General features: G+C 44.7%; 1 protein-coding gene across 1 annotated transcript in view; it reads left to right on the plus strand.

Annotated features, from left to right (window-relative positions):
• Window positions 1-12,159, plus strand: part of EPHA10 (EPH receptor A10) — a 38,988-nt gene that overhangs the window by 12,284 nt on the left and 14,545 nt on the right. The window contains exon 6 of the mRNA XM_047873380.1: window positions 9,966-10,099. Coding sequence (XP_047729336.1) covers window positions 9,966-10,099 — 134 coding nt within the window. The remainder of the gene's footprint in view (window positions 1-9,965; window positions 10,100-12,159) is intronic.

The raw sequence follows: 12,159 nt of genomic DNA on the forward strand, positions 1-12,159 counted from the left end.
TTTTAGCCCCTTGGCCATAGAATGTTTTCACTTAAAAAAAAATTTTTTTTAAATGTTTATCTATTTTTGACAGGCCAAAACCGAGTGTGAGTGGGGGAGGGGCAGAGAGAGAGGGAGACACAGAATCTGAAGCAGGCACCAGGTTCCGAGCTGTCAGCGCAGAGCCTGATGTGGGGTCTGAACTCAGGAACCACAAAATCGTGACCTGAGCCGAAGTTGGACGCTTAACCCACTGAGCCACTTAGGTGCCCCAGAATGTTTTCGTTTTTTATTGAACTTAAAAAAAAAAATCAGGAATGTTAATTTTATAAAATGCTTCTTCAGCATCTTTCAAGATGACCAAATGTTTTTTCTCCTTTGAGCTGTTGGCATGATGAATTCTATTCATGGATTTTTCAGTGTGAGCTCTTTTTGCACTCCTAGATTATACCCTACTGTATGTGAGTGTATTATTCTTCTAATATTTTGCTGAATTAATTTGCTTATATTTTAATATTTTTCCGTGTACATTTATAAGAGAGATTAGTGCTTTTTTTATTGTGTTCTTTGTCAAGTTTTAGCATTTGTCAAGTTTTGCCGGCTTTGGAAAAGGCATCAGAAAAAAACTCTTCTTTTTCTCTGCTCTGGAACAATTTAAATAGCATAATTATCATTCTTTGAAGGCATGCAAAACTGCTTTTGGGGGCCTGCACTTTCTTTGGGGGAAATTTTAATGATATTCCCAATCTTTTCCATACTTCTTGAATGAGTTTTGTTAATTTGTGTTTTCGTAGCAATTATTTTGATATTTTTCTAATTCAGTAGCCTAGAGACAAACGTTTTAAAACTTTCCTCAGTATCTGTGTAACTGTGCTTTTTCTTTCTTCATGTTATGTGCTTGTGATTTCTTTTTAATTAATTATCCTTGCTGGAAGTTTATTTTACTGGTTATGACAATCAGTTCTTGAATTAATCGATTCCAGTGTTCTGTACTTTTGTCATTTATTTTATGATTTTATCTTTATTAATACCACCCTCTTGCTTTCCTGAAGCCTTTTTTTAGATGAGTTCAGTGCTTAGTTTTAATATTTTAAGCCTATGAATTTTCCTCTGAGTATAACTTTGGTCACATCCAGTATGTTTTTATACATCATACATCTCATTAGTATTGTCACTTTTTTTGGAGATACTTACATGCCCTAAAATTTCACATACCTTTTGAAGTATACAATCCGGTGCTTTTTCATATATTCACATGGTTGTGCAGCCCACATTTTCATCACCCCCAAAAGAAACCCATTAATAGTTACTCTCTCCATTCCTCCTGCCCTCTCTAGCACCCTCTAACCACTAATCTATTTTCTGTCTCTATAGATTTGATTATTCTGGGCATTTCAGATACATGGAATTATACAACATGTGAATTTTTGTGTCTGCCTTTTTTGTCTGTTTAGCGTAATGTTTTCAAGGTTTGTCCATGTATCAGTATATTATTCCTTTATATGGCTGAGTAATATTCCATTGTATACCACAATTTTGTTTATCCATGCATCAGTTTATGGACTTGGGGCTGTGTCTGCTTTTTGGCTATCATGACTAATGCTGCTATGCATATCCATGTACATGTTTTTGTAGAAACATGTTTTCGCTTTTTTTGAGTGTATGTGTAGGAGTGAAATTGCTAGGTCATACGATGTTATAGACTGAATTGCGTCTTCCCCAAATTCATAATGCTGAAGCCCCAACTCCCAATGTGACTGTGTTTGGAGATAGGGCCTTTAAAGAAGTAAGTAAGTTTAACGAGATGTTAAGGACGGGGCCCTGGTCCCATAGGACACCAGAGCTGCTCTGTGCACACAAAAGAAAGTCCAGGAGAGGACACAGCAAGAAATGGTGTCTGTAGGTCAGGAGGAGAAACCCTACCAGAGTACTATGGACACAAACCTGTAAGCATCTTGGGGCGCCTGGGTGGCTCAGTCAGTTAAGCGTCCGACTTCGGCTCAAGTTATGATCTCACAGTTTGTGGGTTTGAGCCCAGCATCGGGCTCTGTGCTGACAGCTCAGAGCCTGAAGCCTGCTTCAGATTATGTGTCTCCCTCTCTCTGCCCCTTCCCTGCTCACACTCTGTCTCTCTCTCTCTCTCTCTCTCTCTCTCTCTCTCTCAAAAGTAAATAAACATTAAAAATTTTTAAAAAAATAGTTAAAAACAAATCTGTAAGCATCTTGATCTGGGATTTCCAGCCTCTAGAACTGAGACGTACGGTTGGCTTTTTATCTTCTTCTGGAACTGATTAACTTTTTGTGGATCTGCCAAACTGTTTTCCAAAGCAGCAGCGCCATTTTACCTTCCCGCCAGCGGTGTGCAAGGGTTCCAGTCTCTCCACATCCTCACCAACACTTGTTACTGGTTTTGTTGATGACAACCACCCTAGGGGATGTGAAGCAGTATCTCCCTGTGGTTTGGATTTGCATTTCTTTAATGACTAGAGATGCTGAACATCTCTTCATATGCTGGGTTTTCTTTTTGCCAATGAGTTATGAGCTACTTAAAAAAATTATATATACGTATATATATGTATGTATGTATTCTGGGTATTAGACCTTTGTATTCGTTTTCTAGGACTTTTGTAACAAAGCACTGAAAATTAGATGACTTAAAACAAATTTCTTGTCTCACACTTCTGGAAGGTACAAGTCAGAAATCAACGGGTCAGCAGGGCTATGCTCTCTCTGCTCCGGAAGAGGATCCTTCCTTGCTTCTAGCCTCCTGTTTGCTGGCAGTCCTTGGTCTTCCTTGGCTTGTAGATGCCTGTTCCAGGCACATGGCTCTTCTCCCTGTGTGTCTTCATATTGTCTCCCCTCTGTGAGTGTCTGTCTCTGTGTCCAAATTTCCATAAGGACATCGTTCCTATTGGATTAGGGCCAACTTGAACGACCCCATTTTAACTTGAATCTCACTGTGAAGACCCTATTTCCAAAAGGAGTCACATTGTAGAGTTACTGGGGGCTAGGACCTCAACACATCTTTGTGGGGGGGGGACACAGTGCAACACATAACAACCCCCATCAAATATATGATTTACAAATATTTTCTCCTACTCTGTGGGTTGTCGGTCACTTTTTGAAAAAGAAAATCAAGGTATAATTGACATATAACCTAATGTCTGTTTCTGGTACAACGTAATGAGTCGTATTTGTATATATCGTGAAACGAGAACCACAGCAAGTCTAGTAAACTTCCATCACCACACGTGGTTACACATTTTTTTTTTCTTGTGATGAGACATTTTGAGGCCTACTCTCGTAGCAAATTTCAAATATACAGCATAGTATCGGTAACGATAGTCACCATGCCGTACGTTACACTCCCAGGACTTCCTTATTTTATAACTGGAAGTTTGTGTCTTTTGACCCCCTTCCCCTGTTTTGCCCAGCTCCCCGTCATGCCTCCGGCAGACACCTTTCGCTTTGAGCCGTGCCTTTTGAAGCTCCAGGTTTTAAATTTTGATGAAGTCTTTGGTTGCCTGTGCCTGTGGTTTCGTATCTAAGAAACCACTGCCTGGTTCAAGGTCATGGAGATTTAGACCTGTGTTTTCTTCTAGTATTGTAGTTTTGCCTAGATTTATTTTAGAGAACATGTTTTCATTTCTGGACGATTTGCTTTTCTTCTGTTTCTGATTTTACTGCTCCCTGCTTAGAGAAAGAGGTTTGTACAGCTTTTCCTTTTTTAAGTAGTTCTTGAGTTTTCTTTGTTGTCGAAGATATGGTAAACATTTTAACTATTTCCTGGCTACCGTACAGCATTGTGTATTATTTTTGTTCCGTAGTTTTTCTCTCGCTTTTTCCATATATAAGTGAAACACATTATTCAATTCTGTTTCTTCTTATTGTCTGCTTGGTGTTTCCATTCTGCTTGTGATTTTGTTAAAATTCCTTGTATTTGCAGTGCATTTTCTTTTTTTTTTTTTTTAATGTTTATTTATTTTTGAGAGAGACAGACTGTGAGCAGGGTAGGGGCAGAGAGAGAGGGAGACACAGAATCCGAAGCAGGCTCCAGGCTCTGAGCCGTCAGCCCAGAGCCCGACGCGGGGCTCGAACCCACGGACCGTGAGATCATGACCTGAGCCGAAGTCAGACGCTTAACCCACTGAGCCACCCAGGTGCCCCTGCAGTGCATTTTGTTTTAAATATTTCAGTTTTCTGGGGCACCTGGGTGGCTCAGTCGGTTGAGCGTCTGACTTCGGCTCGGGTCATGATCTCACGGTCCGTGAGTTCGAGCCCCGCGTCGGGCTCTGGGCTGACGGCTCAGAGCCTGGAGCCTGCTTCCGATTCTGTGTCTCCCTCTCTCTCTGACCCTCCCCCGTTCATGCTCTGTCTCTCTCTGTCTCAAAAATAAATAAATGTTAAAAAAAATTTTTTTAATATTTCAGTTTTCCTAATGCACACGTAGTTTCCCCACAGGCCTCCTCGCTTACCTCCTCCGCTTTTACCTCGCCTCATCTTTTTTCTTTTTCTTCTCTGCCTGTTGTTCCTTCATGGTCTTCTGCTCCCATTTTGCGGAGGCTGTGTTTTCTTTCATCTTCTCGAGGATGCCAGACAGTCGCCTTTCTTGTTTCTCTGTCACACTAAATCCCTCTTAAGAAGCTGCGCCTCCTGAATCTTCAGAAATAATATTACCATTCATTTATTCTGAAATGTTTTTCTCATATGCCTGATGTTTTTGGCATTTTCTCTTTCCTTGTTCTTGAACGAGGAGATGGCTAGTGTTTGCCAAAAAACCCCATGTGTGAATTGCCCTCTGGGTTGGTTTGTAAGGCTTTTCAGCTGCAAGTAACAGTAAATCTCAATCCAGCTGATGTTTCGCTGAAAATGATTTCTCAGCGTACCGAAGAGTGGAGTCAGAGCATGGTCATTTCAGCAGCTCATCGGGGTCCTCAAGGACCCAGGTTCTTTGTGTCTTTCTACTGTGCCATGCCGTCCTTGTCACATAGGCTGGCTCCCTCATGGTGGCAGGTTGGATGCAGTAGCTCCAGACATCACACCCTTACCATCCAGAGCAGAAGAAAAGGACTGTTTCTTTCGTGTAGGTATCATTTTAAGAACAAGAAACCGGGGCGCCTGGGTGGCGCAGTCGGTTAAGTGTCCGACTTCAGCCAGGTCACGATCTCGCGGTCTGTGGGTTCGAGCCCCGCATCAGGCTCTGGGCTGATGGCTCAGAGCCTGGAGCCTGTTTCCAATTCTGTGTCTCCCTCTCTCTCTGCCCCTCCCCCGTTCATGCTCTGTCTCTCTCTGTCCCAAAAATAAATAAACGTTGAAAAAAAAAAAAAAAAAGAACAAGAAACCTTTTCCAGAGTCCGTCCTCCCCTTAGCTGCTTTCTCCTTACATCAGCCAGAACTGGATGATAAGCCCGACCGCAGTCATTGGCACAGGAAATGAGTCCACACAGCTGTCTTAGAACAATCGGAATTACAGGGGGAGACAGTAGACCCTGAATCAGAAGTTGGGCTCCACAGGCCAGGAAGGGGGGACATGGCTGTTGAATAGTTTTCTACTCGTGTCTGCTGTGGTCTCGGTCCCCCGTGGGCGCTGGCTGGATTTCATCACAGATCCACCTACAGCAGGAGAGGGCATTGGGCTCGGTTTTGAGCTCCGGTCTCAGGATTTGTTAGGCTTTCATCTAACGTATCTCTGTGGGTCTGAAATGGAACCGTCTCCTACCTCTGTATGGCCGTCTAGTGCTTTCAACAAATGTAGCTCCAAAACACGACATTCCTGGCCTCTTCCTATCTCTGCTGTCCATCTGTATCTGCAAGGGTCTGTGCCATCCTGGGACGTTTCCTCTCTCCTCTCCCCTTGAACCCACGTCTCTTCTGACAGCTGTCATCTCCCAGTGGATTTAGGCCGAGAGGCACTCCTGGGGGATACGGAAGGACACTTTTCCTCCAAAGCAACTATGCAGGAGAGTGATGGCTGTGCATTGTCCTGTTGACAAAGACCTTGCCTTTTTGTAAGGGTCAGACAGTGGGAGGAGGGATTCAAAAATCTTTCAGGTTATTTTTAGGATGGGAGACCGTGTCACTCTGTGGGCAGCATAGCCTGGGGCTTCACGACAATTGCACTTTCCAGTCCAGTTCCACCAGCTTTCTCACAGGTGGAGTGGCATATCTCCCCCATTCTGGCATTCAGCTGTCTAGACTAGCTTACGTTGATGTTCTGAGTTTTCAACTCTTTCTGTACCTTTCTGTTTTCATCAGAATTGGGAAGAGACTGCAGGTGGGGGCTGCTAGGTGCTTACCATTTAAAACCGGAAGCCATGTTCATGCACTTTTCAAAGAGTGAGCTGCATGGGCCCTGTCCCATAGCCACCTGGTATCTACTTCCCCTCAATCCCCCAAAGTCACCAGGAGCCTCCACATTGTTAAAGCCAGAGGGCGCTTTGAATCCTAGTCTTACCCTGTCCTTTCTCAGCAAATGATACTGCCAACGGCTGGCTCTTCTAGTTAGTAAACTTGCATGGAGCGCTTGCTCTGTGTCAGATATTGTGCTAAGCTCTTCATATACATCACTTTATAAAATTCTTACAGCGAGCCTAATGAGGTCAGAATTGTTTCCATTCTACACATGAGGAAACTGAGTCTCTTGCTCATGGACTGGAAGCTAATAAGCAGAAGACTCAGGAGGGAACCTTCTTAAATGTTCTCTTCCCTGGGCTTCTGTGATCTCATTTGCTCCTGGCTTTCCTGCTCTCTCTCTGGCTCGTCGTGTTCAAGCTCCTCTTCCTTAACCTGCCTCTTAAATTAAATGTATCTTTCCTAAAAGCTTTTCTTTCTCTCTTTCTGTGCCTCCTCCTGGGAAGCTTCACCCAGTCACCTTCTGATGGCTGTTGGGTCTCCATCTCATTTCCAGATACCTTTTGTGAGTCCTGAAACCACCTGTATAGCTGCCTTTCCAGCATCTTCTCTCGGAAGTGTGTGTGTGTCGTGAGAACACTTAAGATGTCTCTTAGCAATTTCCACGTATACAATACGATATTGTTATTTTTAAAGATTTTTTAAAAAATGTTTTTATTTATTTTTGAGACAGAGAGAGACAGAGCATGAGCAGGGGAGGAATAGAGAGAGAGGGAGACACAGAATCTGAAGCAGGCCCCAGGCTCCGAGCCGTCAGCACAGAGCCCAACACTGGGCTCGAACTCACGGACTGTGAGATCACGACCTGAGCCGAAGTCGGATGCCCAACCGACTGAGTCACCCAGGCGCCCCTAAGATTTATTTTTTAATTTTTATTATTTAATTATTTTGAGACAGAGAGCGTGAGCGGAGAAGGGACAGAGAGAGAGGAAGAGAGAGAATCCCAAGCAGGCTCTGCGCTGTCAGCACAGAGCCCGATGTGGGGCTCGAACCCACAAACTGTGAAATCATGACCTGAGCCGAGATCAGGAGTCAGAAGCTTAATGGACTGAGCCACCCAGGTGCCCCTACAATACAGTACTGTTGACTCTAGTCACCATGCTGTACATTAGATCTCTAGAACTTATTCGTCTTCTCACTGAAAGTTTGTACCCTTTGACCAACGTCTCCCATTTCCCCAGCTCCTAGCCCTTGGCAACCACCAATCTACTCTGTTTCTATGAATGTAGGTTGTTTAGATTCCACATATAAGTGAGATCATGCAGTATTTGTCTTTGTCTGCCTTCTTTCACGTAACATAATGCCCTCAAGGTTCACCCATGTTTTTGCTGATGGCACAATTTCTTTTTTTATGGGCTGAATAACATCCCTTTATATATATCATTTTCTTTTCTTTATTCATTCATCCATCAACAGACACTTAAAGTTATTTCCATATCTTGGCTATTGTGAATAATGTTGCAATGAACATGAGAATGCAGATGTCTCTTCGAGACAGTGATTTAATTTTCTTGGGATGTATAGTCAGCAGTGGGATTGTTGGATCATAGGGTCGTTCTATTCTTAATTTTTTGGAAAACCTCCATGCTGTTTTCCATAATGGCTGCACCAATTTATATTCCCACCAACAATGCACAGGATTCCAGTTTCTCCACATCCAACACTTGTTATTTTCTGTTTTGTTTTGTTTTTGACAGTAGCCATCCTCACAGATCTGAGATGGTATCTCATTGTGGTTTTGACTGGTGTTTTCCTGATGATTAGTGATTTTAGACATCTTTTCATGTGCTTATCGGTGATTGGTCTGTCTTCTTCGGAGAAATGTCTATCCAAATTCCCTCCCCATTTTAAATTGGGTTATTTGTAGGTTTGCTGTTGTTGTTGAATTGCAGGAGTTCTTTATATATTCTGGATATTAACGCCTGATCAGATATATGATTAACAAATACTTTTTTTTCCATTTCATAGGTTGCCTTTCATTTTGGTGATTGTTCCCTTTACTGTGCGGATGTTTTTAAGTTTGGTGGGATCCCATTTGTCTATTTTTGCTTTCATTTCCTGTGCTTTTGGTGTCACCTCTGAGAAATCATTGCCAAATCTAATGGCATGAAGCTTCCCTGTATGTTTCCTCCTGGGAGTTTATGGTTTCAGGTCTTACATTTAGGTCTGTAATTAATTTCATGTTAAATTTTGTATGTGGTATCAGGTAAGGATCCAACCTCATTCTTTCGTTCGCATGTGGACAGTTAGTTTTCCCAGCACTGTTGGGTGCAAAGACTGTCCCTTCCCCATTGGGTGGGCTTGGAACCCCTATCGAAAATCATTTCATCATATCTGTGAGGGTTTATTTCTGGGCTCTCTATTCTGGTCAGTTGGCCCGCATTTCTGTCTTTTTACCAGTACCAAACTGTTTGGATTATGGTGGCTTTGCAGTGTTTTGAAGTCAGAGTGTGAGGCCTCCAGCCTTGTTTTTCTTAAGATCATGTTGCTATTCATGGTCCTTTGATTTTCCATATGAATTTTAGGATTTCTTTTCTATTTCTGCAAAAAACAATTTTGTTGCAAATTGAATTGGATTTATAAGTTGCTTTGGATAGCCTGGGCATTTTAACAATATTAAGTTTTCCACTCCATAAATGCGATGTCTTTCCATTTATTTGTATCTTTAATTTCTTTTAGCGATGTTTTCTGATTTTCGGTGTACGAGTCTTTCACTCCTTTGGTTAACTTTATTCCTAAATATTTTATTCTTTTTTGCTGCAATTGTAAATGGGATTGTTTTCTTAATTTCCTGTTCAGATTGTTCGTGGTTAACATGTAGAAATAGGACTGATTTTGCATGTTGACGGTGTATCCTGCAACTTTGCTGCATTCGTTTAGTAATTTTAACAGGGTCTTGTGGAAGTTTTAGGATTTTCTACATAGAGGGTTATGTCACCTGTGGACTGAAATAATTTTACTTCTTTCTTTCCAATCTGAATGCCTTTTCTTTCTTTCTCTTGCCTAAGCTCTCTGGTTAGGACTTCAGTACTATGTTAATTAGGAGTGTTAAGAGTGGACATCCTTGCCTTGATCCTGATCTTCAAGGAAAAGCTTTCAGTTTTCCACCATTGAGTATGTTCGCTGGGGCTTTCTCACATATGGTCTTTATTATATTGAGGTAGTTTCCTGCGATTCCTAGTGTGTGCCGAGCGGATTGACTCTTAACCAGACCGTTAGAAGAGTTAAGTAGGTGGTCTTCCTGCTCCTATGCTTTTTAATGCCTCCAAACCACAGAAAGTGTAGAAAAGAACCTGGGGTGTTAGAACCAGCCACCACTAGTGCAGCTGGAATGCAGGGAGTGGGCAAGAATCAGGTGGCTTGGCGCTTCGCTCCAAGAGACAGGGAAGCTGAGACCTGTAAGGTGAGAGCGGGCTCCCCTCTGGTCCTAAGACAACTCAGGCCCCGCCCCTCAGGAGCTTCTGGCCCCGCCCCGCCCGTCTGGCCCCACCCCCACCCTGCATGCCCCGCCCTTCCAGCCCCCGCCCTGCCCCACTGTGGGTTCCCATCGAGAACCGAGTGTTCCTTACTTTCAGCGCCCTGGGAGGAGGATGAGATCCGGAGGGACCGAGTGGAGCCCCAGAGTGTGTCCCTGTCGTGGCGGGAGCCTATCCCTGCCGGAGCTCCCGGGGCTAACGGCACGGAGTACGAGATCCGATACTACGAGAAGGTGAGGTGAGGTCTGGGCGGGACCTGAGGCTGCATTCCGGGCTGTGGTCCTTTTCTTCACAACCTCCTCGAGGCAAAAGCCCTTCTTACTTTCCTTGTGAACACATCCACCGGCCTCCTTAAGTGGCTTTTGGCAGGCCTGAGTTTCTTCCTATCCCCCCCCTCGACTCTGCGCATGGACCCCACTGCTCGTCGGCTGTCCCCTTCCCTGCCCCTCACTGGTCATCAGCTCCATTGTCACCACTTTTGCCTAGTGTTTGCAGTTCACTAAGAGCTTTCTCTAGGGACTCATTCCCATCTTGTGTGGCCGGACCATATGCAATTTGCAGCCCTGTTTAAGAAAAAGAAGGCTGAAGTACCATACTCTTTCAAAATTCACAAATTGACCTACATTGGTAGGTCAGGTGGTCTGCTGGGGCTTGACCATGTGCTGGTCAATGTTTAACGCTCCACTCTCCGGAACAATGAGTGTATGAGTTACCCTGACAATTTTACTATAGAAAAGATGTGTCATATGTCGTTTACAAGGAATAAGGAAAGATACACAGCTTCTCCATATTGTAAACCCCGCATAGCCAATTGATTCTTACAGGATGCTTTTGCTGATTTTTGCTAACTTCTTGTATCTGTTGTCAATCAATAGTCGCAGTTCAACCTCGATTTGCCAAGTGGAGATATATCCCGATCCACTGTCTCCTTCCTCCTTGAATGTATTGTCTTTAAACGTGATACGTAATCTGCTGTTAAACTGCTTCTCACCTTGGTGCAAATCTTATTCCTTCAAGCGAAACCTTGCTTGCATTTCAGCACTTAATGTGTCAGAGCTTCACTCACTCCTGAGTGACTCAGGGGACTTCTTGGCTGAGTCAGATAATAGTTTTTGAATACTAGAAGTCTACCGAGGGCTGTGAGTTTGGGGTTGGGGGGGTTGGTGAACACAAAGGAGGAGGAACTCCTGAGTCACGGCTGGGCCATCTAGGGGATGGGGTGCCGTGGACTGAAAAGGGGGAGCAGAATCGAGGTAAGAGGATGAGTTTGATTTGGCCCATGCAGTGTTCAGGGGGCCTCTGGGACACCCAGGTGGGCTTGCAGGTCTGCAGCTCAAGGGAGAGGCCTGGCGCTGGACGGAGAGTTGGGGCCCTTTCTGCACGGGACTAGGAGCTGAATGAAGCCAGGGGCCAGAAGAGATGGCCTAGGAGGACAGGGAGGGTGAGAAGAGGGGACAGGACAGGGCTCTGAGGAACCCTGACATTTGGGAGATGGCAGAGAAGGACACTGGGAAGGAGCTGGGCCGTGCAGTAGAGTCCAGAAGCTGAGCTGGCAGATGCTCCAGGCCCTTAGGGGGTGTGCATTTGCTGGGAACAAAAAGCCTTGAAAAGAGGGTCCTGTGCAAGAGGGGCTCTGTTTGAAAGGCTTCAAGGGCGTCGCCTGGAACCCAGTGACCACAAATCTGGGAGGCACAGTGCTCCTTATCTACACTCTGCTCTCTGGGTGCCGGTCCCGCGTCCTCTGCAGAGGGGCTTTGCTCAGGGCATATCACAGCTGCCTGGGTTGACAGTCTTGCCTCTTTCTTCCACCTGGGCCCTAGCCTGCCCGGCTCAGAAGGGCCACAGCCCTTGCCTCACTGTCTTTCAGTGACTCATTCAAATACCTGGAAGGGAGATTCTGATTGGCCCGGTTTGGGTCAGCGTCTGCCCCATTCCTGAATACCATGGTCAAAGAACTGGGCCACATGATATCGGGAGGCTGTGGTTGTGGCAGGGGCTGTAATAAGGTGGCAGGGGGTGGGGACAGAGACAAAATGATGACAGCATCTCCAATAGACCCCATTCTCAGACATGTTGGGGGGCAGCATGATATAGAGATAAAGCACGGGACCTGAAGGAATCAAGAAGGTGTCGTCCTGCCCCTTCCTTGATGTGACTGTCACCTATAAAAGATGGAAATACTGTTGTGAGGACTTAGGTAGTCAGGCCTCTAAAGAGTCTGCATAGCAGCTGACAGCAAGCTGACCCTCACTCCATGACAGCTGTTGCTGTCCCCACTGTCTAGTGGGGGCCT

The sequence above is a fragment of the Prionailurus viverrinus genome, chromosome C1 (genome assembly GCF_022837055.1).
Source record: "Prionailurus viverrinus isolate Anna chromosome C1, UM_Priviv_1.0, whole genome shotgun sequence".
Classification (NCBI taxonomy): domain Eukaryota; kingdom Metazoa; phylum Chordata; class Mammalia; order Carnivora; family Felidae; genus Prionailurus; species Prionailurus viverrinus.